General features: G+C 36.1%; 2 protein-coding genes and 1 long non-coding RNA gene across 3 annotated transcripts; 2 read left to right on the top strand and 1 right to left on the bottom strand.

Annotated features, from left to right (window-relative positions):
* Positions 1–398: 398 nt before the first annotated feature.
* atpaf1 (ATP synthase mitochondrial F1 complex assembly factor 1) lies at positions 399–8,116 on the top strand. The gene is made up of 9 exons (XM_049465837.1): positions 399–679; positions 1,347–1,455; positions 2,940–2,987; positions 3,092–3,154; positions 3,285–3,335; positions 3,556–3,603; positions 6,050–6,145; positions 6,239–6,346; positions 7,723–8,116. Exons 1-9 carry the CDS (start codon positions 471–473, stop codon positions 7,897–7,899), a joined length of 909 nt encoding a protein of 302 aa, XP_049321794.1. The 5' UTR covers positions 399–470; the 3' UTR covers positions 7,900–8,116.
* Positions 8,019–9,826, bottom strand: LOC125782272 (uncharacterized). Its single transcript, XR_007424896.1, has 2 exons — positions 9,434–9,826; positions 8,019–8,181 (listed from the first exon to the last, which is right to left on the bottom strand). It is a non-coding gene; the product is annotated as an uncharacterized LOC125782272 (long non-coding RNA).
* A 2,288-nt stretch (positions 9,827–12,114) lies between these two features.
* On the top strand, positions 12,115–24,091 carry rab3b (RAB3B, member RAS oncogene family). The gene is made up of 5 exons (XM_007240074.3): positions 12,115–12,367; positions 13,624–13,848; positions 16,962–17,080; positions 18,971–19,095; positions 21,568–24,091. The coding sequence occupies exons 2-5, from the start codon at positions 13,624–13,626 to the stop codon at positions 21,750–21,752; spliced, it is 654 nt and encodes a 217-aa protein (XP_007240136.1). The 5' UTR covers positions 12,115–12,367; the 3' UTR covers positions 21,753–24,091.
* The last annotated feature ends 1,474 nt before the right edge of the window (positions 24,092–25,565 follow it).

Genomic DNA, 25,565 nt, shown 5'->3' with positions numbered 1-25,565 from the left:
AATAAAAGAAAAACAATGTGTTGTAAAATTATCATAGAATATTGTTTTTATACTCGGAACACACAAATACACAGCAATGCATGTACAATTATCTGCGTGGAAAACAACAGAGAAAGTTACTGTATACGATACAGTAATAATAAAAAAACAATTCCGATGATGGATGCTGATGGATGGATGCTCCACCAATTGGGCTTAGCTCACCTGTTGCTCTATGGCGTCAAAATAGGGTCTGAATATTACCTAATATTAAACTCTCCATTCAATATAAAATATTCTGTTTACAAACATGATTTTGAAGTTTACATCTACACAGTATTTGTTTGTAAACAATCGAGAAAAAAAATGTAAATGCGCAGTTTCCTACTTCCCCTAGGTAGGCCGTAGGGAGCGAGTGTACTGTATTGAAACAGTCCCGCTGTGTGAGAGGAACCAATATCGCGGGGCTGCAGCGACCCGGAGCTTTCCTGATGAGCGACGGGGAGAAGATGGCAGCGGCCGTGGTGCAGATGGCCTGCTCTTACCGCGGCATGTTAGCCGTGAGGAACGCGGGAATCCGCGCCCTAATTCCCGGTATAGTGCCCTCCCACTTCCGCGCCTTCTCCGTGAAGAAAGAGCCGGAGCTAGAGGACAATCCGTACTACAGTAAATACGAGGAGAAGATCAAGAGACTGCGGAGGTAAGCTAACCCGTGCTCACTGTCATACTACCGTTCTGCTGTAGATGACCGTGATTAGAGCCATAACATTAAAACCACTGACCGTCAGATACACCGATCAGCAATAACATTAAAACCACTGACCGTCAGATACACCAATCAGCCATAACATTAAAAACACTGACAGTCATATACACCAATCAGCCATAACATTAAAAACACTGACAGTCATATACACCAATCAGCCATAACATTAAAAACACTGACAGTCATATACACCAATCAGCCATAACATTAAAACACTGACAGTCATATTCACCAATCAGCCATGACATTAAAACCACTGACAGTCATATTCACCAATCAGCCATAACATTAAAAACACTGACCGTCAGATACAACAATCAGCCATAACATTAAAAACACTGACAGTCATATACACCAATCAGTCATAACCTTGAAACCACTGACAGACACACTCATATATACTCCAATCAGTCATAACCTTGGGCGAATGCCATGTCTGTTCTCTCTCTATCAAGTGTAAAGACCTAGATAAAAATCACATCCTTTATTATCCTTTATGCTTTATTTATTTTACGGTACATGGTTTTATTTGGTGCGACTCATACAGAACATGTATGAATACTTGTATAATTGTGTGTAATAATTTTTCATGTAACTTCAGTGCAAAGCCTCAAGAATACAAAGCCCGTCTTGAAAAGAGCAGTGAGGTGAAGAAGGAACCTCTTGGACGCTCAAAGCAAGCTGAGTTCATCAGACTTCTGGATCAGGAGGTAACGGTCCAACATTCTGCCATTAGTAGTTTAAAATGTTTTATTTAAAGTTATAAAGGTTATAGCTTATAGAAAGATGATTGAAAATGGCGTTACAATTTTTTGTGTCAGAAATAAAACAATTCAAAAATTTTTTTTGTTTTTGGTTTCTTTTGAAATATACACCTACTGATGTAATATACATCTGCTGATGTAATTTTCTCCTACACATTTTCAAAAGGCAGTTTTGGTCTCCTGCAGCTTTTACAGTTCAAAAATAATGTTAAGCTATATTAAATGGAGATCGTTTAAGCACTAGCACTAGAGGAAAACGTCTGCTGAGGTTGAAGCTTGATTCCCTTTAGACTGCTCACAAGCTCATCGATCGGCTTTGCTGTTTCTATGATTTTCTTCCATAAAACTGCCTTAAGAAGACGGATGGTTCTCTGTTACACTAATTTTAAACAAAATTGATTATCACTTTATGCACTGAATTATGGATAGTTTATTGAATTTCTCTCCTCATGTGATATTCCCCGGTCAATTTGACCCCCCTGCTGGTGCTGGGTGGTACTCCAAACATTGAAATTCATTAAATTTGTACATATACCAGTCTGAGATATTCATCCGTTTAAATGCCACCTTTAACTATTATTAAAATAATTTAGAATTTTTGCTTATTTTTACTAAGGTATCAGGTATAATTTTATTTAAATTTGGTGTAATGACCATACAGTTAAAAAAGAAGTGTAAAATTGGTGGTAATGAGTTGGAGTGAAGTTGACTAACGAGGTGAAACACCAAATTGGGTGCTAATTTAATGCTACATGCTTTAAAACCATTCAATCCACAAAGAGAACACAGTAAACTAAAAGAGTTGGAAGTTTATTAAAAAGTAAATTTTTTGCATACCTGTTCTGGAGGCTGTAGTTTTATATATATTTTGAACTTTAAATTGCTCTGAGGTGTAGTATAGATATCATGGCACTGTTTAAGCCTTGAAAACCTTGAAACTACGTCACACTAAAAATAATTAGCTTACTTTACCTTACTGTACCTTACATTACAGAGGAGAACTGAAATGGTAAAATATTAAAATACATAGTGACCTCTAAGGATTTTTGATTGTAACATTAGGGGTATCGCCAACATTTTTGAATAATATGAAGGATATTATACCCTGAAATATTATGCCACATTACCCAGCCCTAATTTTTACATCAGGGTAATACTTTTTTTTGTTTTTAGCAAAAGAAAAATTCATACCTTCACATTGATCAAGATGGTACAAGCAGGTCACTTTAAGCACCTTTTTTCAATAACATATAGGGGCAGTTTTCCAGACAGGGATTGGACTACATAGCATTCTGAATGTGGAATTATTTTATTGAAAGAAAGAAATACTCTTCTACTAGGGTTAAAGTGTAAATATGGAACTCAAAATATGCTCTACAAAAAAATAGAGCAGATTGATAATAAGTAATATCTTGCTCATTTCCTTCCAGATGGAGAAAAAAGGCAATGCAGAATCCAGAGGTTTTACCAAAAACAAGGTAGTGAAGAACATCATATGTATGCTAGTTCTGTTAGCAAGGTTTGTTTATCTCTATTTCTAAAGGTGTTTTTTTTTTGTTTGTTTTTTGTTTTGTTTTTTTAGACTTTAGGATCTATCCTCAACCTTGATATGGTTCAAGACAAGTCTGGAAGTGAAATTGGAGAGGTGAGGTTTAAGTTATTAGTATTATTATTAGTATTATTATTATTATATATCTTTTTTTTTAATTGCTGATTAGAATGTCAGTAATTTATTTTTTATTTTTATTATTATTATTATTTTTTTTTTTTTGCAGCTTTGGATGCAGTACTTCTCAACAAAAGACACAATCAGTGCTGGGATACCGGTGAGGCCTTAACATTTTTATATATAAGCATTACAGTTTTCAAATACAGAAGAAGTGATTATTGCTCAAATTAATTTAATGTCAGTTTGTATTGGTAACATAATTTATAACATAATAAAACAGTATTAACATTTGTATTTATACATATTTGGGCACAATTTTGAGCAAGTTTGGGCACAAAAATAATCCCTAGCATAACATAATCATTCATACGTTTCAGGGGTCGACTTTTGAGACGATGATCACTCGATCCAGGTCATGCCCAACGGTAAGAGACACAGCAATTAAGTACTATAGGTGTTGTCCTGCTTGCCTGGTTTACTGACACACACAATTTCTTAGTCATTAGAAGGATGTAAGGAGAACTTTGTGAGTTCGTATTTGGGGGGTGGGGGTTAAAATAATAAAATGTTGTGAAAGCTAGCACCTTCAAACACAAAATCTTCTCCATTATTATTTTTGTAATGAGTAGTAAAACACTGTTCTACCAAAAGATGGCAGGATTGTATCACATGAGTGTCGCTTCTCATTCACATCCTGTGTGCACTGGAGGATGAGCAAATCAAAATTTAGTGTCTGGAATTAAAAGTTACTTATTTAATTAAAATAAATTCATCAATATATTTTGGTTGCTATCCCAGGAAGTTGCTTTGGTATTGCTGGCTGCTGTAGTATCCCAGTTGATTGCTGTGGTGGTGGTTAGGGATGGGTGATGTGGCCCTAAAATAATATCATGATATTTCTGAGTAATTTTGCAAGTACAGTTATTGGCAATATAACAAAATATAATATAAAATAATAAAATGTAAAAAAAAAAAAGATTATTGTAATTGTTATTATTTTTAAGAACATACTAGTGCACAAAACAAATGATTCATTCAAAATACACTTAAAACTTCACAGTAAATAGTAAATAAATACAAATACAGAAATTTCGCAGTATGATTTTTTTTTTTTATCATTTTGTAAATTGTAGCAATAATTTATGGTTGCTGTTTTTGCCTTTGGTTGTGATTTCTGTGGTACCAGTTGAGTTGTTTCTTTAATTGTGTGTTTTAAGGGGAGACGATGCAAGACGAATATCTGTATAAAAGTAAGAATATAACTGAAAGAAAATAAAATACATCAGATAGGAATATGCTTGCTATTTATTTTTATTTTTGCAAAGTCCAACCATATCTGCACTTTCAAATGATTGTTTTTGATTAATCTAAAAAAAAAAAAAACTGAAATGTGAGGGAAATCAGTATTAATTGAAACAACTATGCTCTTTTTCAAGTAAATAGAAATAGTATCAAAGCATTTATTATGCATCATTACAGATTTACTTTATTTTGAAAGTTCTAAGAAGTTATGCAATGAGGTAAAAGAAATCGTGTATTGAAGAAAAAGGTGAATCAAGATTCAGCATTATAATAATGAATTCATAGTTGTACTATAATCGCATCACAGGCCTCTGAATCGTAATTGTAAGCTGCCTAGAGATTCCCACCCCTAGTATATATAATCATTAATCTGGTCAATATTGTCATGTGAAATGAGAACATTGTGATTTCTTTTTCTTTCTTTGTATGCATCAAAAAAAAGGTTTAAAAAGAAAGGTTATGTTGCAGAAAACATTGCACTTCCTGCAATGTGACTATTGCACCTGTGTACATTTCGATACATGTCAATAAAACAATATATTGTGTAACACTACTTAGCAGCCATCTTCAGTTGGTACTTTTCTGCATTGATTCTCATTTGGGTTTATTGACCAGCCATCTACCTTAATGCAGGTGTAATTGGTGTGTAATTAGCTGAGCCGTGCTGAAGTGGCATAAATTCCCTGTGTAATCTGCTGCTGTTTCCCAGGCAGACAGTGTGTGTAATGATTCTACTACTGATACAAATGTGAAGCAATGAATTGTTATAGCAAAGGGTTAAACATAATTGTATATTTATACAGCTCTTGGAAAAAAATGAGACAACTGAAAAATGATTAGTTTCTTTGATTTTGCCAAATTGAAAACCTCTGGAATACAATCAAGAGGAAGATGGATGATCACGAGCCATCAAACCAAGCTGAACTGCTTGATTTTTTGTACCAGGAGTGGCATAAAGTGACCCAAAAGCAGTGTGTAAGACTAGTGGAGGAAATTGCCAACTGCCAAGATGCATGAAAACTCAAATATTGATTTCTGGATACCTAAAACTTTATGAATATGAACTTGTTTTCTTTGCATAATTTGAGATTTGAAAGCTCTGCATTTTTTTTTTGTTATTTCAGACATTTCTCATTTTCTGCAAATAAAGGCTTTAAATGACAACATTTTTATTTGGAATTTGGGAGAAATGTTGTCTTTAGTTTATAGAATAAAACAACAGTGTTAGTTTTACTAAAACATATACCTATAAATAGCTAAATCAGAGAAACTAAGTCAGAAACTGAAGTGGTCTCCTTTTTGTTTTTCAGAGCTGTATATAGGGCTTCTTTAGGCCTGTCAGTGTTTTTCAGCCCTCCTAAATAATCCTACATTTAATAGGTTTTCTAATTACTTTGCAGTGCTATGCCAAGATTCTTAATAGGTGTTTTGATATGTTAGTTCTATAAACAATCATCTTAGCCATAAATATCTAGTGACGCCCCTGTTTATACTGTGTTCTGGTAGATGCAGAATGATGTTTTGAATGCGTTATCCGAGCTCTCCTAATCTCTGTTGTTTTTCCGACAGTTCTTGTACGCTCTGCCGCGTAAAGAAGGCTATGAATTCTTTCTGGGTCAGTGGGCTGGTCAGGAGCTACACTTCTCTTCTCTCATCAACGTCCAGGTATACATCATGTCTATTAATAGACTAAATTAGCTCACTGCTGTGTTGTTGCCTGCTGCTTCAGTTTACAGCCATGGTTTGTTTTACTTTTAGACCTTGGGCGAGAACGCACCCAGCCAGCTGATACTGTACCACTATTCCGACCTGCAGAAGGACAAGGATATTGTGCTGCTGACTGCAGAAATGGATAGCAAATTTATTGTGAGTTGCACACATGCATGTAAAGAATGTAGACACTATGCCATTAATGTATTATTTTTAATAAGAATCCTGTCTGGTTAAATGAAAACTAAGCGAATGGCAAGATAGATAAAAAAATGAATCAGTAAATATTTGTGACACTTTACTTGGATGGTTAATTTTATGGCCTTGTTGATGCTCAACTGACATTAACTGACAAGCAACATCCAACTGAATGTCTGTTAAATGCAATTTAACCCCATGTTGAGTAAATATTATTAAAAATAGAATCTAACCCTACAGCTAACCTCAACCATTCATAAACCCTAAAATCTAACCCTAACCTTAACCTAAACTTTAAATCTAACCCTAAACCCAATCCTGAAATGTTAAGATTAGAGTTTTGGGTAGAGTTGGATGTTGGGTTACATTCAATAGAGAAACATTTACTTTCACCTTTCAGTTCAGTTACATTTAATAGACATGATGAGAGCAGTGATAGTGAACAGAGTTCAGTGTGTACACAGCAGCACAGAATAATTAATAATAAAACAGATAATACATGTATATTCTATGAGGGGGATGACGAGACTATTTTGAATCATGGGGCAGTTTTTTTTATTTTTTTATAAAGTTTCATATGGTTTCCCTATATTACCATGCAGTGTCCACATATTTCCATATTTTTCCATGTACTCTCCATATATATTTTTCATAGTTCCATATGATTTTCATAAATTTCAATGTGTTTGATGATTATTGTGATGATGATTAATTAGTGAATGGGATGTGTTAAGTCTTGTTAAGTCAACTGATTGATTAAAGAACTTAATGATATATATATATATATATATATATATATATATATATATATATATATATATATATATATATATATATATATATATATATATATATATTTGTGCTATTGATAATGTTGATTTGCACTTGTTGCTCTGTGGAGCACAGTGAGCTAACAAAGTTGGCCAGACCAGAGGGGATGATCAGAGATAAATAATAGAGCAATTCTGTCAAATATAATCCAAAATTATTTATACATAGTATGCAGCACTTCTCCCATCAGGCCAGATTCAACTAATCAGTTAATAAACAAGGGGCAGGGACATATCATATATATATATCATGCAGGTGTTGCTTGCTATGTTTCACACATTTCAGTGCAATGGCCCAACTGTTTTTGTATCTACTGTAACTTACATGCATTAATTCCTGAGAACATACACGACCAATGCACCAAGAACTGATAAAGCAGTTCTTCAGTTTGTATGTTTGTAGCACAGAATGCATATTTTTTATTTACATTACTTTTATTTAATTTTATTTCATTTTTTTTTTTAAATGACGCTTAATTTTCTCTCTCTTGCTCTTATTTTCAGACTGTTCATGAGGCTCAGTGCTTGGCCAATCAAGTGCAACTGTTCTACGCGGCTCAGAGGCACGAGACCTTTCAGCTGGTGGAGGCTTTCAACCACAGGCCGACAGATTTTAAGCACATGTCTGTGATAGCAGAACTAGAACAGAGCGGAATAGGACTAGGAGCAAAAACAAAGTAATGGCCATTTCCGTGGACACAGAGGCCTGGCGAAATCCACTGGCAGGACCTTCCCAATGGATTTAGTCTTCTCTTTAATCCTGTTCACGCGTTCAAAAAGAGACTTATTTAAGTGGACTGAATATACCTAGTACATCAAACTTGCTACCATGTATGCAGGTTGACACAGTGTGATTTGCTTTGTTTGTACTTCATAAAACGCCATGTCTTTTGATGCACATGTTCGTGCATTCTCTAAAAGACTGATATAGATTTATTTTGGGGATTGTTATAGACATCTGATCTTACTTTAGTTTAGGGTTGCAGCGGTAACCGGTTTCACGGTATACCATGGTATTAAAATGCACGGTTATCATACCGTGTGTGTTTGCTTATTACCGGTAAAACGCAAGCCAGCGGAGAAACTCACCCGCGCATGCGCATCTCTGCTCCGCTTCAGCTGCTCAGCACACAGCGGTGAGAACAGCAGAAAGTGCATCAGACTAAACAAATCTCCGTCCGCCTAAAAAAGGCTAAACTAAAATCAGCAGTGTGGGACTATTTCAGAGACCCGCCGAACGCACCCGAGGATGGTTATGCGATTTATAATCAATGTGGCCGTAAAGTCACAGCTAAAGGTGGACATACGTCAAACCTGTTCTCCCATCTCCAAGAACACCACCCCGCCGTGCAGCGCAAAGTGTGTGTTTAGTTTATAATTTTAATCTGAACATAAATAAAATCTCTTTGTAGTCGTGCACAACCCATGCGGTAAGCGCCCGCAAAAGCGCTGAGTTATCCGAAATTTGGGCACGCAGGTACAGGCGTGAAGTGCGTGCTACGACGGATTCACGTGTCCGTGTAAAGGTCCTGGCCGGACTGGATGGGAAAGACGCCATTCATTTACATGCGTTAATTTTCAAATTCTGACGTGCCTGTTTTTCATGTGTTAAAACCAGACTCAGAAATAAATCCCCTCTATCTGGTTATATACCAACTTGGCAGTAAAACGGACGTTTACAACAGTTGTTGATCAGACACTGACCCAGGCTCAGTTTATCAGATATTAAATAATTTAAACTTAAATAATTGTACTGAATAGTTTAAACACAGGATCTTTACTTCTTAGAGGACATGTAATGTGTGACACGTGTGTGTGTGTGTGTGTGTGTGTGTGTGTGTGTGTGTGTGTGTATATATATATATATGTATATATATATATATATATATATATATATATATATATATATATATATATATATATATATATATATATATAAATAATTATATACACCCTTAATGACCTTAAGAGTAGTGGAAAAACCTGGTTTCCTTCACCTAATGGTGTACAGTTTATTTTTTTTAAGGAGACATTATCCATATAGTTGTTCCAGGTTTCTACAATAAATAGTTAATTGAACAAAAAACCTTTGTTGTAATTTCTTTAAGGGTCAGTTTAATAATATATGTAACAAACTGTGATACCGTGATAACCGTGATACCGCGGTATTTTCTGAGACGGTTATCATACCGTGAAAATCTCATACCGTTGTAACCCTACTTTGGTTCCTTAATACACTATGGGATTTGTGTGTATGCTTTAAGCCGTACACATCACCACAGTTATATAAAGCATTTTGATTAATATGCTCTGAGAACTGCCAAAATAAGCCTATGTCTATTTATTTATTGTCTATTTACAAACTAACTAAAAGTGCTTGTTTATTGTTTGCATCCATAAAGTGAAGTGAATTGTGAATATTATAAAGTATTCTTTCTTTTATTATTTTATGAGCTGCTGCTGTGACAGGCAATATTGTTTTTGTGAAAAATGCAACCCTCACAAAGTTTGAATATTGAGACCCTCTGTTTAAACAAATGGAATTGGCTGGGATTTGGCTTGACAGGAAGGAAACCTGTATCCATTAGGCCCTTTTCTGATTGGATTGGATAATAACAACTGTTGGATAAAGAGTTAAAAGACTACTCTTTACTGGTGTTTTATTCTAAATCTGATTAAAAAAAAAATACATCCCACTGTTTGCACCCCCAGGTTATCATTTTTGGCATTGTCCAGTACAGTAATTGGTACACCCATTAACACCATAAAAACATGTTTATAAATAGTGTACAGCTGATTTAGTGAGACACAGAAAATTAGTAATAAAAAGTAAGTCAGAAAAAGTACTAATAAACTGTATATTACCAAAGTTGCTGCTGTTGATGTGTATTGCAGCCATCTTGGGTTCTAAACTACAAAAATAAAAAATTCCCACTTGGAACTAAGAAACTCTAACAACTGTGGTCAATAAGAGTACACTATGTGTTCTCATACATCTGTAACATAATCTGCCGAATGCTATTAATGTAAATGTTCACGCAAAGTAGTTTTCATTAAAGCATTGTTTCTGCTATACATTTATTTTTTGTTTGATATAAAGAGTTGCACACTTTTTGGTTGAACCAAGCTCATTGTCTATTACCTTTTTTTTAGAGTACACTGTGTATGTCAGATATGGCACTATTTAGTTTAGTTATTGGGTGCCTAGTTCTGGTTCTGAAGATCTAACATCCTGGAGAGTTTGGCTCTAACAAAGCTTGCCCCAATATTCAGATACCCCAGCAGAACTATACGGGGTCAGCATATTATTACAGGGTTAACAGGATGAAGAGGATACTAGAATCCAGTGGTTTTGAGACTGTGGTTCTCTACTCTCTACACCTAATTATCTATTAGAATCATATTTTGGTAACCCCCTGTCTAGGTTTATCTCTACTCTGTTACAGGAAAATATGAATAGGCCATGCCTAGTGAATTGTGGTTTGTAGACAAATGTGTGTACTGTGCCTGGCAAGATGATGATCTTAAAGAGGAAATCTGGTGTGAAATTGATTCAGGTGTCAGTACATAGCAGAAGTGAATCACAACATGATGCTGGACCCCTGTTCTGCATCTGCAGTAATGCTTGATAAAGCAGCGTTATTTGTGTCTGACTTTGCAATGCATTTCTGTATTTGTATTTGTAGAGCATTTCTCTATTTGAAGCACATTTCTCTGTTTGTAGTGTGTTTTTGTATTTGCTTCTGGTTTCTGTATTTACAGTGCATTTCTCTGTTTGCAGAGTGTTTCTGTATTTGTCGCACGTTTCTGTATTTGCAGCGCGTTTCTGTATTTGCAGCATATTTCTGCATTTGCAGTGCGTTTCTCTATTTGCAGTGCGTTTCTCTATTTGCAGCGTGTTTCTGCATTTGCAGCGTGTTTCTGCATTTACAGCATATTTCTGCATTTACAGCGTGTTTCTGTATTTGCAGCCGTTTCTGTATTTACAGCACATTTCTGTATTCGCAGAGCATTTCTGTAATTGCTACGCATTTCTGTATTTGCAGCATGTTTCTGTATTTACAGTGCGTTGTTGTATTTGCAGCACGTTTCTGTATTTACAGCATGTTTCTGTATCCGCAGAGCGTTTCTGTCTTCGCAGCACGTTTCTGTAATTACAGCATGTTTCTGTATTTACAGCGTGTTTACGTAATTGCAGCGTTTCTCTGTATTTGCAGTGGATTTCTGCATTTGCAGTGCCTGTGTTGTTATTTTGATACATGTGTTCTTTTCAATCTGCAGTGAGTTGGGATTTCTCAACCACCATAACGTTGAGCTTGTAAATGGTGTAAAAATAACAACTTTGCATAGGCAATGCTATGCCCTTATGGCTGGCATTGTTAGCCTGTTGGGAGCATTGGTTAAAAGCACAGTAGTGCAGAATGCTGGGGGTGAACGGAGGTGGAATATTTAACAAATGTTTGTACTCATTATCATGTTTCACTTCACCCCAAGTCAATTTCTTACCAGATTTCTCATTTTACAGTGACTGGCACTGGGCACTAACAAACCTGGCAATGTTTCTCACCATAAAAATCTTCTTAGCTGGTGGAGATGCTCAGTTTGAAGGACCAGACCACAGTCCAGTAGCAAACTGCTTTAAACTGTCCAGTATCATCATGACCTTTCAGAGCTGGAGATTGCCATGATTGCTTTATGATTCCTTCATGATGCTCCAGAGCTGTTCAGTTAGAACTGAATGGGATTTTCTCAGTGAGTCATACTCATTGTCATAAACAGCTGGAAATGAAATGTTGCATCTTTGTGCGTGTGTCTCTGATTCACGAGGCTGTATTTATAGAAGCCTCCACTCTAATTAGAGTGTTAATTAATGTGGGAGAGAATAAAAAGCGACGGTAGTGAATGGCAGTGGCCAGCGTGCCCCACCCCAGCCGTCTGCCTGCATTCACTTCATCCCTCCGCCTCGCCATTCACAGTTTCTCGCCCCTAGTCGAGGCTCGGGAGCTGTGTGTATGAGCATAAATGCCGGTGTAGTGAGGCTGGAGAGAACAGCTTAGCTTCCACAGCTGTGTTCTCAGCCTGTGTTCAGACAGACCTCATCCAGTTCAGAGGAGACAGACCACCGTGGGAGAAGCTCCAGCTAGTCGAGGTAGGTGAACAGCTTCACATAGCTTCATATATATAAATATATATAACAATAGAGATGAATTGGATGGATGGAATGGTGGGCGTGCGCTTATTTCTGCTTTATAGAGCGAATTTGCTCAGCATTACTGTGTTTAAATGAAACCTGTGAGATTTTATCCAGGTTTATCCAGGTCTACCTGTCTGTTCACACGCATGTCGCCATCATTTTAATGTTCACCTCAGGTGTTAACCTGTTAAATTTGGTTATGTATGGGAATAAAAGCTGTATGGCCGAAATATATTTACAGTAACATATATGTGGACAAGTCTGTACTCTGTAATCTTCGCAAAACACGAAGCTTAAGTTCTTGTTTTTTTATTTTCCGTTCCACCTTAAATGCTGCAATAGAAGCGCATTGAGCGTACAGGAGCCAAGAGCGTACTGTTGCAGCTTTTAAGGTGGAACTGCCCATTGAATAAGAAAATGCTATATTTTGAACGAAGAATAAAACGTGTAAACACTGTGCAAACACTTGCAGGTATGTAACTGCTGTAAGTGTGTTAAGGTGGACTGCCAGGTTTCCTGTAGTTCTAATAATATATAATAATATAGCATTGCAATTTTATTATAGCATTATTAAAGTACAGCCTACACTATAATAAGAGTCTTATTGAAATGACTCATGTACACACCCACTGCACCTAACTAAGTACAGCTCTGGGGAAACAATAAGAGACCACTTAAAAATGATGAGTTTCTTTGATTGTACAAAATGAAAACCTCTGGAATATAACCCAAAGGAAGATGGATGATCACAAGCCATCAAATTAAGTAACTTAACTGCTTGAATACTTGCACCATGAGTGACATAAAGTTACCCAAAGCAGTGTGTAAGACTGGTGGAGGAGAACATGTCAAGATGCATGAAAACTGTGATGAAAAACTAGGGTTATTCCACTAAATATTGATTTCTGAACTCTTTTTGTTATTTCAGCCATTTCTCATTTTCTGCAAATAAATGCTCCAAATAACAATGCATTTATTTGGAATTTGAGAGAAGTGTTGTCTGTATAGAATAAAACAACAATGTTCATTTTACTCAAACATATACCTATAAATTGCAAATTTAGAGAAACTGATCAGAAAGTGACCAGAAATGGTCAGAAAGTGGTCTCTTAATTCTTCCCAGATCTGTATATTAATACACATATAGATATACATGCCAATAGCACATAAACTAGTATATAATTTTCACTTATGATGTAAATCTTTTTCAGATGGCTAAAGCTGACCACCGTTTTGGCCAGAGGGATGGCTCTGATCAGAACTTTGATTACATGTTCAAGCTGCTCATCATTGGCAACAGCAGTGTGGGCAAAACCAGCTTTCTGTTCAGATATGCAGACGATTCCTTCAGCAACTCCTTCGTCAGCACGGTCGGCATCGACTTTAAAGTTAAGACTGTTTACCGGAACGACAAGAGAGTCAAGCTCCAGATTTGGGTGAGGATGTTATTTAATGCATTTAATGCCTTCTGGAGGGAGGTGGGTCATGCCTTCATTCCTCTCACTCTCTCTCACTTGCTGCAGCAAAACGATAACAATTTGGCGTGCGAGTTCACACTCCTTGCTGTGAGCTGCAGACAGATGGTACAGTCAGTCAGTACATGATGGGTTGTGTACTGTGTGCACTTTGCCTTGGGATCTATTCTGAGCACCGATCGATGTAGACAGACATCCCTGGGTTCCTCACCTCACCATGCTTTCCAAGCTTCATGTGAAACCATCTAACCATCTCATGGTCAACACCATCACCATCCAAATCCCCCTAGCAACCAGTCTGTGAATGAAAGTCGTATATATATTTTTTGTTTTGCTTTTTTCTCTAGGAAAAAGCGCAGAAAAAGGCAAAAGACCTCCCTCCCCTCCTTTTTTTTCACTTGCATCATCAGTGCTGGTTGTCATGGCAGCAGTACAGCAGCACACTGCTCCCTGGCAGAGCCCAAGCTCAGAGCCAATTAAAGCAGCTCCTCAGGGCGAGGAGGGGAGGAGGAAGGGGGGGTTGGGGGGGGGGGGGGTGTAGAGAGAGACTGGAGAGTAAACACGAGCCTAAGGCTGGGGAGAGAGAAACAGACACTAGACTAAATTGCAATTTGCGATAAGCAGCGGGCCGTAATCAGCGTGCATTGAGCGGCGATTAAATGGGAGCTGGAGGGGGCGAGAAAAAGCCTCTCGAAAAACAGCTGCAAAGATGCTGATGGCAGGAAAAGCAGTGAAATGAAGGATGCTGCAGCATTTCGTCTGGCTCAAATGACACCTTTAGACATGCTGCTGAAGTGCTAGTTAGGCCTACCTGGTCCACATTGCATACCATGCTGAGACAGCACTCTCAGTAGTCATAATCTGGATTTTTCACAGCCATATTGTGAAATAATTGGATATCCCTGAAAACCTTTGTCATATGTAACAAATATATATATATATATATATATACTTATTTATAAGGGTGGTGTATTGAAAAGAACTTGGTGATAAGTATACAGTGCTGTGAAAAAGTATTTGCCCATAAACTTAATAATTGTATTAAAATGATTTCTTAATTCTACAAGTCTGGCAGTAATCAGGCCTGGTTGTGGTTAGTGAAATAGAACTCAGCTTTTTAAGAAATGTAGCTAATTACAGTTAATTCACATTAAGGGGGGTTACTTTTTCACACAGGGACAGATTTGTTTTTGATTTGATATTAAATATTGTTTGATAACCTAAAAAAATGTAAAAAAAAATGTATATGTAAAAAATTATGAACAAAATGTAAAAATAAAAGTAATCTGTTTGTGGCAAATACTTTATCATGGCACTGTAGGTTGTGATACTGTAAGCAAGGCAATAAATTTTCAATAATAATAATGAAAAAAAATTACTTAAATGTTAACAGAGGGTTCTAACACCACTACTGGCATCTAGCAGGTAGGGTTTAAACACAACACAACACAAAATGAATTGCTGTCTGACACCAAGCAACCAAATCAGTACATTATTGCAATGCAAAATATCAAAATGCTTTATACATTATAAAAAAAATATTCCTTACAGCCCATTATGTTTGTAATATGACAGGCTCCTCCAAAATCTTTTATAATCATGGTCTAATCACCTGAAGCTGCAACTGACTCTTGTTTGAGGTATTTAGGAGCAGTTCCCCAGACAGTGATTACGTCTAGTTTTGTATGGAGATTTTATTTATTGAAAGGAAAATATAGTTTACGACTTGGCCTAATCTCTTTGTGGGAAACCGACCCTTTATGTAGCAATACATTTGTGGTGTTCTAAATTTTACAGATATTGCATTAGTTCTAGACTAATAATTTTAGTAATCAGCACATAAATGTCTCAAAAAATGGTTCTCAAAGTTCTCTGTTGTCTAACATTTAGTCTGTCTGACTCAAATAAAAATAGCAACTGTGGTTATACCTGTTGTAAATGTATCTATTTTCCTGCTAAAGTGGCACCACAATATACCCCCAAGGAAGATTGTTTACTTTAAGGTCTATGAACCCCCCTATTTATTTGATGTTTATAATAAAGTAAAATGAGCTGCTGTTCTGCTCTCTGGCTAATGTGTCATGCATGCTGTGTTTGAAAGAGTACTGACATTAACTCTCTCAAACCATTGAGGCTGAGGAATGCAATACAAAATATTACACACATACTTAATGAAATGAAATTCTAGTTTTAGTCCAGAATGTCCCATTGACCAACATGACCAGCTTATTCCACCATTCCCAATTTTTAAGATTTTGTGTCTTCTTCTCATATTAAATGGTTTACAGTCATATCATATTCAAAGTGATTGTGGTCTTCAGTCACATAAGGCATCCGACATGTGTGCCTCTCGGTAACTTTAAAATTAAGCCATTTCTCTGGGTGATCTGGTGTTGGTTTCCCCTTTCAAAACAGTAAAAGCAAATATATGGACATTTGGGTGGGCGTTACTGGATTGGTAATTATTGTGAGACCGTCTAAATGAGTATATATTTTTTTGTCTTGTTTATTATCTTATTGTTATCAGATTCACTGTCACAGTGTAACTTCTAACACAAATTAAACAATGTTGGCCACCCCTTGTTGTTGTGGAAAATATGGTGGATACTAATTTAGTTTTTTATTCACTTAAAGAGTAAATTAAACTGTAATATTAGTAAACTAAACAACTAAACTGTTTGACATAATTCCTTATTTCTTTTTTTCCATATTGAAAATATTCCTTTAATTAAACATATTGGAAAAAAAATAACTATGTATTTAATATAATATAATTTTTCAACCCTTTAAAGGATCATGAGTCAGCTCAGAAACCGTACTACTTACCTTTTAAGCTCCTAAATAGTTGTACTGAATGTCACAAATGAATCCGAGCACATCACTGACCACCAAAGACCTCAAGGTTAGATCACTGATACACTTCAATGCTTGATAACCATTAGTGCTTCAATCAGCATTTACACAGCTGACCTTTTCCAGTAAATGCTCTTTGGTCTTACTAACAGCTTTTCAAAGATCGAGATAACTCTGCTCTGTTGTAGGTTTGATGGTTTAAACTGTTTTTGTCCTTACAGGATACTGCTGGTCAAGAGCGCTACAGGACCATCACCACGGCCTACTACAGAGGAGCTATGGGTTTCATTCTCATGTATGACATCACCAATGAGGAATCGTTTAATGCAGTGCAGGACTGGTGAGTCTAAACCAATCAGTGTTTTCTTTATTACTGTATGACATTTAGGTGACGCTCTTATCCAGAGCAACTTAATAACAAGGTTTTTCCTATTACAGAGTTAGGCCAATGTAGAGTTAAAAGTCTTGCCCAAGGACTCTTAAGCTCTCCATACACTACATGACTTTGAAAATACTCTGAAAAGACTTTTAACAGACTGAAGTCTCACACCCTCTCACATCTAAAGACTAGTCACAGACTTTTTACTTACAGAATACTCACAGGCTAAGATTTAGCAAAGACTGGGGATCACTAACTGCTAGACTACAACTAGATTATTTCTGAGATTATTTCCCATCATGCTTTTGGTGGAGTTTACATACAATATATATTACATATTAAATTACAAATAATTAAATTACAGTCAATACTGTGATTTATCAGAGACTCTCAACATTTGTCATCATCAACAGTTTATTTTTCTGCCACACTGTTTGTTCTTGATATTTTTTTTAATAGAATACATTTTGTGTTCAGCTGATATGCTTCTTTCTCCCCCTTTTTTTTGCTACAACCTTGTAGAGCAAATAATCACAGCTTTGTTGCTATACATTTGCCTTTATTTTGGATAATATGAATGCAAAAAAGAACATCATTCTTGCAAAATGTGTATTTATTAAACATGCTTATTAAAAATAACACTGCACAATAATACAAAGTAGTGCAAAATAAAATAACTTAAAATATAATGACTTTAAAATGTGGACATACTGTACATATTAAGAATCAATAATACCTATTAATTGCAAAATGTGTTTGCTTTTTTTTATTGTTTCTACGTGAACAGTCACGTGAAATATATTCTTGCCTCTTCCCTAGCTCTCCTATTGGTTGCTGACATCATTCACGTCACTATTGAGTCGAGTCTCAAGACTTGCGATAATATTAAACGCATTTGATTTTCTATGATTATAATTATATACATATATTTCATCAGATAATATTGCTATGTACATTTACAGCATTTGTCACATGCACACAATAGTGACTAACACTATATGGAGAAAAGTATTGATAAATTATTGGATATTAAAAAAGAGTTAATCCTGCTGTTGTTGGAATAACTGTTTCTACGAACCAGGGAAGACTTTATCCTATATTTTGCAACATACATTTGTCCTGAGGACTTGATCCTTAAGTCATCCTTAATTCCTCATTTCAAAAGTACTGGAGGAAGCACTTTAATTCCAGAGAACACAGTTCCACTGCTCCACAGCTTAGTGCTAAGGGATTTTATACCCATTCAGCCTACACCTGGCATTAGGCATTGTGTCAAATGCTCCACAGTCACCCGTGGTCTTCAAACACCCACTGAAAACTCATCTTTTCGAAGAGTTCCTAAACTAATATAAAAATAATAATAATAGAATTATTCTAGTGTTATAAACATTTTAAAACCTTGTATCCTCTTGACCTTAGTCTCTACAATCTAGCCATAGATCATTTGAAGTAAACAACAAAGCATTTTTAAAAGTCACTCTGGATAAGGGTGTCTGTTGAATACCCTAAATGTAAATATCAATATTGATATATAATTCAATAAAAACTGTGCCAGCCATCTCCTGTCACCTTCTCAACTCTATTATAGTCAGTACCTGAACACTGCTGGCACTCAGTTCCACAGCACTAAAATGATGCACAGTTTACGGTAGTGTTTTCCTTCACCACTGCACCATATTTGTCTTGTCAGCCAGGCACAATGTCCCTCATGAGTTGGATCAGGTGCGCTGGAGTGGAGAAAGCAGAAAAAACAGGCACATTCCAGAACGGCACACATGAGTCTGAGATGACACAGTTTAGTTTCACACTGCTGTAAATGAGTGTAAATAATAAGTGTGTTTTCTCTTGCAGGGCAACCCAGATTAAAACTTACTCGTGGGACAACGCTCAGGTTATTTTAGTGGGGAATAAATGTGACATGGATGATGAGAGGGTCATACCTATGGAGAAAGGCAAGCACTTGGCTGATCAATTAGGTGAGTGTTGTGATTGTTGGAAATGTTATTATTTATATACTCTATTGGACCTCCTTTAGCTTTAAATTTGACACACCTCTGCTGTGTCATTGTTTTCACAAGCTTCTAAAATGTCACAAAATTGATTTTATGTCCAAAGTGGCATTTATTTTTCCCCAAGATCTTGTATCAATGATGAGGCATTTGAACCACTGTGCAAAATCTTCTTCAGCACATCCCAAAGATTCTCAATGAGGTTAAGTTCTGGATTCTGTGGTGGCCAATCCATGTGTGAAAATGATGATCTCATGCTCCCTGAATCACTCTTTCACAATTTCAGCCCAATGAATCCTGACATTGTCATCTTAGAATATGCCTGTGCCATCAGGGAAGATTAAAAAAAAAACATTGATGGAATAACCTGGTCATTCAGTATATTCAAGTGATGAATCAGCTGATCTCATTCTTTGTACACATAACGTTGCTGAACCTAGACCTGACCAAATGCAGCAACCCCAGACCATAGTACTGCCCCCACAGGCTTGTACAGTAGGCACTATGAATGATAGTTGCATCACTTCTGACACTTCTTTTCTTACTCTGATGCTCCATCACTCTGGAACAGGGTAAATCTGGACTCGTCAGACCACATGACCTTCACCCATGTGGAAATGCTTTTACTTTCACTTTTAAATATAGCACTGAGTTCTAGTCTTGTTTTTCTAGGATTTGATTTCACCAAACATTTAAGTGATCGCCAAGTTTGATACCTTGTTTCCAGATAAAAACATAATTAATCACCCATGCAGTAACTATCCAATGAAAGACTCCTACCTATTTGCTTAGTTAAAATAAAGTGATGACATTTTTGTCCAGGCCGTCCATAGTTTTGTATAACTACAAATCCAATTTAGAAAGAATTGGGACAGTATGGACGATGGACATAAAATCTAGTATAGTGTTTCTTACATTTACATTTACTTTGATTTTTTTTTTCAATTAAAACAGTATAAACCCAAGATATTTCACGTCTGGTCAACTTCTCTGTCTGGTCAACACAAAAAAGTTGGCAAAATAGGGATAGTAATAATGTAAAAAAGAAACAGGAGATATAAAGATGTGATTGTAATCATAGTTTGGTACTGATGCATCAAAAAGAGACTGCCTAAGATGGGAAAAGGGATTTAATCAACAAATGCATGAAATACTATTCCAATAGGGGCGTGTCAGTACACTTTAATAATGGCAAAATTAATGTAGAAAAGTGTATTGAGATATTGCTGAATTCAAGGTCCAAGCATTTTTCAACAAGACGATGCAAAACCACATGCTGCACACAATTGCAAAGACGTGACTGCTGGAGATAAGGGCAGTCCTAACTTGTTCCTAATAGAGAATGTGTGAGATACTTTAAACAGAAAATGTGACAGCAACAACCCCTACTATTGCACACCCTAAGAAAGCATTTGCAAAGAAATGAGACAAAATAACAACTGAAACACTTGCTTGGTGTCCTCTATGCCAAAAAGTGCTTTGAGAAGCAATACCAATGTTACAAAATGATAAATGCTTTATTGTCCCAATTTTTGTTGAATGTGTTGCAGGTCTCCTATAGTAACCTAATGAAACACAGGTTATTGATGTTCAGGACATGTGACTGTGGGCAAAGCCTTAGCCGGAATATTACACTACTGGTTTCTACAAAATCACCTACTAAAGGTTTCCTTCTATTGGCTCTTTGAGCATTTTACCTCTCAAAGTCTGGGAGAGAGTCCGAAACAAGGTTGATGTGTTTGTTTAATTTTATACATTTATTCTGGTTAGTTTTTCACTGCAGTTTAGTGAGCAGACTATATATATTTGCTATGGCCTGCCATCATGGCTACATTTCCCTGTAGCTGACACTCATTGGTCAGTATAACATGTCAGTTTAGAGAGCTGCCTTTCTAGGTGTTCTAGTTACAGTAGATACATGAAACATGAGTGTAAGCCTTGCACCCATACTGCTGTGTGATGTGTGCGGGAATCAGATTTTGGGCGCAACAATGGCTCTGATTCTTTTTAAGTTGTTGAATGGGTGACGATAGACCTCCTTTAATTGGCCCAAAAGTCAAAATATTTAAGAAAAGTGCTTTCACACTGTAAACAAACCAAAGCATGGTTCACCAGCCATCAAGGCAAATGTGAAAGCTCTGTTTCATGTAGATTCAGTTTGTTCAGAGAATGGTTTGTCTTTCTGGCCAGCATATATGTTCAGTTCTTTTTGAAAGTTTACTTTATTTAGTCTTCCAGAGCTTGCCATGACTTCCACAGTTCCCCTTAACTGACCACTAGTAATGACGTTTTGGACAGCAGGAGGCACTTAATTTGTTAGCTTTATTTGCAGATATTCAGCCTATGGTTATTGAGTATTAGTGCAATGTCAGTGTCATATCTTCTAAAATCATTCTTTCAATGTTTCATCGGGCTTTAACATTTATTTTTTGTTTTCAGGATTTGAGTACTACGAGGCAAGCGCCAAAGAAAACATCAATGTCAGGCAAGTGTTTGAGCGCCTGGTGGACATCATCTGCGTGAAGATGTCTGAGCGAGTGGACGCAGACCCGTCTATGGTGACTGGAGCAAAGACCACTCGGCTTACTGATAAACCTGCGCAACTACCTCAGAATTGCTGCTGATTTAATCTATTTAAGATGCAGTCATACACTAATCTATCACATATAGACCCCTCTCTCTGTCGGCTTTTCATTCTCATTTCATTTCCATCAACACTGACCTTTACTCCATCTTAAATATGTAGATTACTGGTACTGCCATGTCATCCCTTTGAGCACACATCTGACTGTGGATCAGTTTGAAGTCAAAGCAGGGACTACAGCAAAGCACAAAACTGAATCTTAGGCACTTGTTCACTGCCAGATACAGATATGAAGCATCTCTCGTGAGTAAAATCAAGCATCTACAAGTGTATTAATATAGCCTAATCGGTGCTTTATGAAAAAAAAAGAAAATGTGAAGCTTCTTAATGTGTGTACAATCTCTGCTCCTTTTCCTTAATTGTTGCTCGGTGAAAGAGGCACAAGTGTAACCTAAACTCAGACGACTGCAGAGTGGCCATAACTACGGTATATTATGCACAATAATGGTCAGTTCTGTATTTTTTATGGTGGTTTCGATGTTCTGGTTTTTAACTTGGGCAGAACTACTGGCAGTTGGGTTCCTTCTAATATCTATGATGGGCACAAATGTGTTTTTGGACATGGAGCACTTTGCAAACGACCTCTGTCGAATATATTGTGATTTAGAAGTAGTTTAGTACTGAGTCAGGGTGAATAGCCTGTGTCTTACAAAAACAACAATCCATTCAGGGGCTGGATTCACAAAGCTTTCGTAAGAAAAAACTAAGCAGAGTTAAAAAAAAAATAGAAGTTCTCAATAATTCTCTTTAAAAAATTCTATTATCATAAAATCTTCTAAAGACATACTTCATTGTATTCCTTTGCAAACATTTGTTTTTATCAAACTGCATTTAACAGCTTGTCTTAAATGACACAAAACTATTTTTTAATCTTTCATTATTAAGTTAAATAAGGAAGAAAAAAGAGGAGCTGAAGTGATGGAGTAGGAAACAAAAATCCTCCCCCTGTAAAACTATGAGAAGTGTGGCATGATGTTTAAAATGATTTTCCTTGCATAGAAACTAACAGTACATTAAAAACAATCTCCACTGTTAATTAATTTTAATTTGACAATAATTTGGCAATTCAGCACCTTAAAATGATTATTTTAAACTGAGACTTCTTAGAGTCTAAGACCAGCGTAATTGTTTGTATTGTATAATTTTTTAAAAAACAGTTGTATTTAGATCAATGTTAAGAAATGCTCTAAGAAATGTTACAATGAATTAAAGGAATGAATTGAAGATGAATTAAAACAAAATTTTAGAAAAAAGAAACACAGGGAGCTGAATAAGAATAATATGAATTCCTTTGATCTAAAACATGATCTGTTATGTTTTATGTGCCAATTCTTGACCCTGTCTGGTAAAGGACCCTAGCTGGCACATGGGTGTTTTATAAAGCCAGTAGCTAGCATGCTAATTCCAGGTAGCAGTGTTTGATAAGGCAAGTAGCCAACAACAAGTAAGCGAAAATGTCTCTTACAGGCAAACAAAGACACATAAGAAAAATTACTTTCTGAAGACACTTTTGTGACACTGGCCCCTTCACTTTTACAATCTAAATCTAGTGTATAAATATTTTGGAACACTTACTGTTCTTATTTTTCTTAAGAGAAATATTACAGTAAAAATAAATACCTTTATTATTTATCATTACTTTTTTAAGTATAAAGTTAAAAAAGCACACCTAAAAACAATTTTTTTCTTAAGACACTTTTGTGAATCCCGCCCCAGATTTGTTTTATTGCATACAAGTGAGTATTCTGTTGTGGAATAAATACATATATGTATAAATATTTATACGTTTAGTGTGTATAATGAACTGTACATCCAGCTGTCAGGCGGCATTCGGGTCGTAACTTCATGTATTTATGCTTCACTCAACAACACTTCAGATTAGCAATGGCAGATTAAAAATGAAAACCTTTAGAGATGCCAGTACATGTATATTATATAACTCATTGTGCCACAATTTGTATCTCAGAAAAGTAGCAGATCCTCGTGGAGCTATATGTGTATCACATACAATACCTTTTTAATCACGTGATGTTAAATATTTACAACTGAATGTTTTCTGTAAGTACTTTGAAATTTTATTTTAAATGAGATATTTGTAATTCAGATGTTATAAGCTATCAGACTGGTCTTTGCTGAGTAGATCTTTATTTTTTATGCTGCCACAACCTATGCTGGGAACATATAGATGTACTGTAACCTTGCTGTCAGTGATTTTTGACTGGTAGAGAATTTGCACAGGGACGTAAAGTGATTGTACAGATCATTGTAAGGTCCGTTTTAGATGCAATTTGTAAAAATAAAAGTATCAATCATACCACATTATGGATTGTGTGAGTGATAGATGTGTTTCTTGTTGGTGGATATAACTGTTAAGTTATCTAGACAATCCTAATTTGTGAAGATATGGATTTGCAGATTTATTTTTCATAGGTATTAATGGACTGCACATTTCTTATGTCATAAAAGGGCAAATACACAGCAACTAAGCAGCCATCAATTCAAACACCTTAGCAACCACCTAAGGTGCAATAGAAAACAACAAAAAACTGTTGAACAATAACTAAGCAACCACCTGAAGAGCTTTACTAAATATAAAGAAACATCTTACAACAACAACATAAAAGACCAAAGCAGATGCCAAAGCAAACAATTAGAATATAATAAAAGCATTGTAACACAATTAACTCACTTTTTAACAACTTAAATTATACCTGCCTTTACTGTCCTTACTACTGCAAGATATACTACTGCAGAAATAAGTCATACTGTTCCCAAAGAGTTCTGTGAGATATTTGAGTACAGTATTTTTCGCACTATAAGGCACATGGGATTATAAGGCACACTTATCAATAACGTCTATTTTCTGGTTTATTTTTATACAAAAGGCGCACTGTATTATAAGGCGCTTTATGCCACACAGGTAAGGAACTCCTCGCTGGGTGCAGCAGCATTAGCATCTAACTGCTAGCGATAGCAGGATGTAAATGCTGCCCTACAGGACAATAATACTCACCACTGAACAGCAAAACACTAGCACTTATCACGTTAGCGGCTAATGCTAATACTACTCCAGTCTTAATGCTAGAAATTCGGGAAACTGACTGTATAACCTTCATACATAAAGCGCGATTATAAGGCGCACTGTGGGAAAATTAATTTTAAATGCGCCTTATAGTGCGAAAAATATGGTAATGTAAAATATATATATTTGAGCACAGTATGAGTCCAGTATGACTATGGCACTACATTTCCTTTGGGATCAATATGTATCAATCTATCTTTTCAGGCTAACTGACTTTACATATGTCTTTGTGCACTATTAAAAATGAAAATTATATTTATTTATTTGTTTATATATTTATATTCAAATCAGATTATTATACACTAGTTTCCCAAGTAATGAAGTGTAAGGGCCATATCCATTTCTAATTTCTACCCCTACCCTTGTTTTTAAGTGTAACCTCTCCCCTTGGAACAGAGGACAACCCTTCAAGAACCGACCCTGCCGGGCTGATGTGACAGAAGGGTGGAGTGGCAAATTTAAGCAACCTACCTGCTGAAGTTTAGTTTATTTAAGGGCAGTGAATGTCTCAAGAGGGAGGCGGGTGGTGCAGCAATGATTTATTATTACACATTTCTCTGTGATGGGGATCTGGAATGCGCTTTTATTAGCTTTCATTTTATTTTATTTTCCATTCCACTTTAAATCATGCTGCCTCAGCTGTCTGTGGCCCTATTTAAGGTGGCATGGGAAAGTTAGGTAGCTATGAACTGAACTTTTCGAGATTTGTTT

This window comes from Astyanax mexicanus, chromosome 16 (genome assembly GCF_023375975.1).
Source record: "Astyanax mexicanus isolate ESR-SI-001 chromosome 16, AstMex3_surface, whole genome shotgun sequence".
In the NCBI taxonomy this organism is placed as follows: domain Eukaryota; kingdom Metazoa; phylum Chordata; class Actinopteri; order Characiformes; family Acestrorhamphidae; genus Astyanax; species Astyanax mexicanus.
The sequence above is the reverse complement of the archived record's forward strand: the minus strand, read 5'-3'. Positions and strand labels throughout refer to the sequence as shown.

Coding starts and splice junctions, on each gene's coding strand:
- atpaf1 (XM_049465837.1), top strand. CDS start 471: ATGAGCGACGGGGAGAAGATGGCAGCGGCCGTGGTGCAGATGGCCTGC. Junction 3,604..6,049: donor GATCCAGGTCATGCCCAACG/GTAAGAGACACA, acceptor TTTTTCCGACAG/TTCTTGTACGCTCTGCCGCG. Junction 6,347..7,722: donor AAATGGATAGCAAATTTATT/GTGAGTTGCACA, acceptor TCTTATTTTCAG/ACTGTTCATGAGGCTCAGTG.
- rab3b (XM_007240074.3), top strand. CDS start 13,624: ATGGCTAAAGCTGACCACCGTTTTGGCCAGAGGGATGGCTCTGATCAG. Junction 13,849..16,961: donor GAGTCAAGCTCCAGATTTGG/GTGAGGATGTTA, acceptor TTGTCCTTACAG/GATACTGCTGGTCAAGAGCG. Junction 19,096..21,567: donor GCACTTGGCTGATCAATTAG/GTGAGTGTTGTG, acceptor TTTTGTTTTCAG/GATTTGAGTACTACGAGGCA.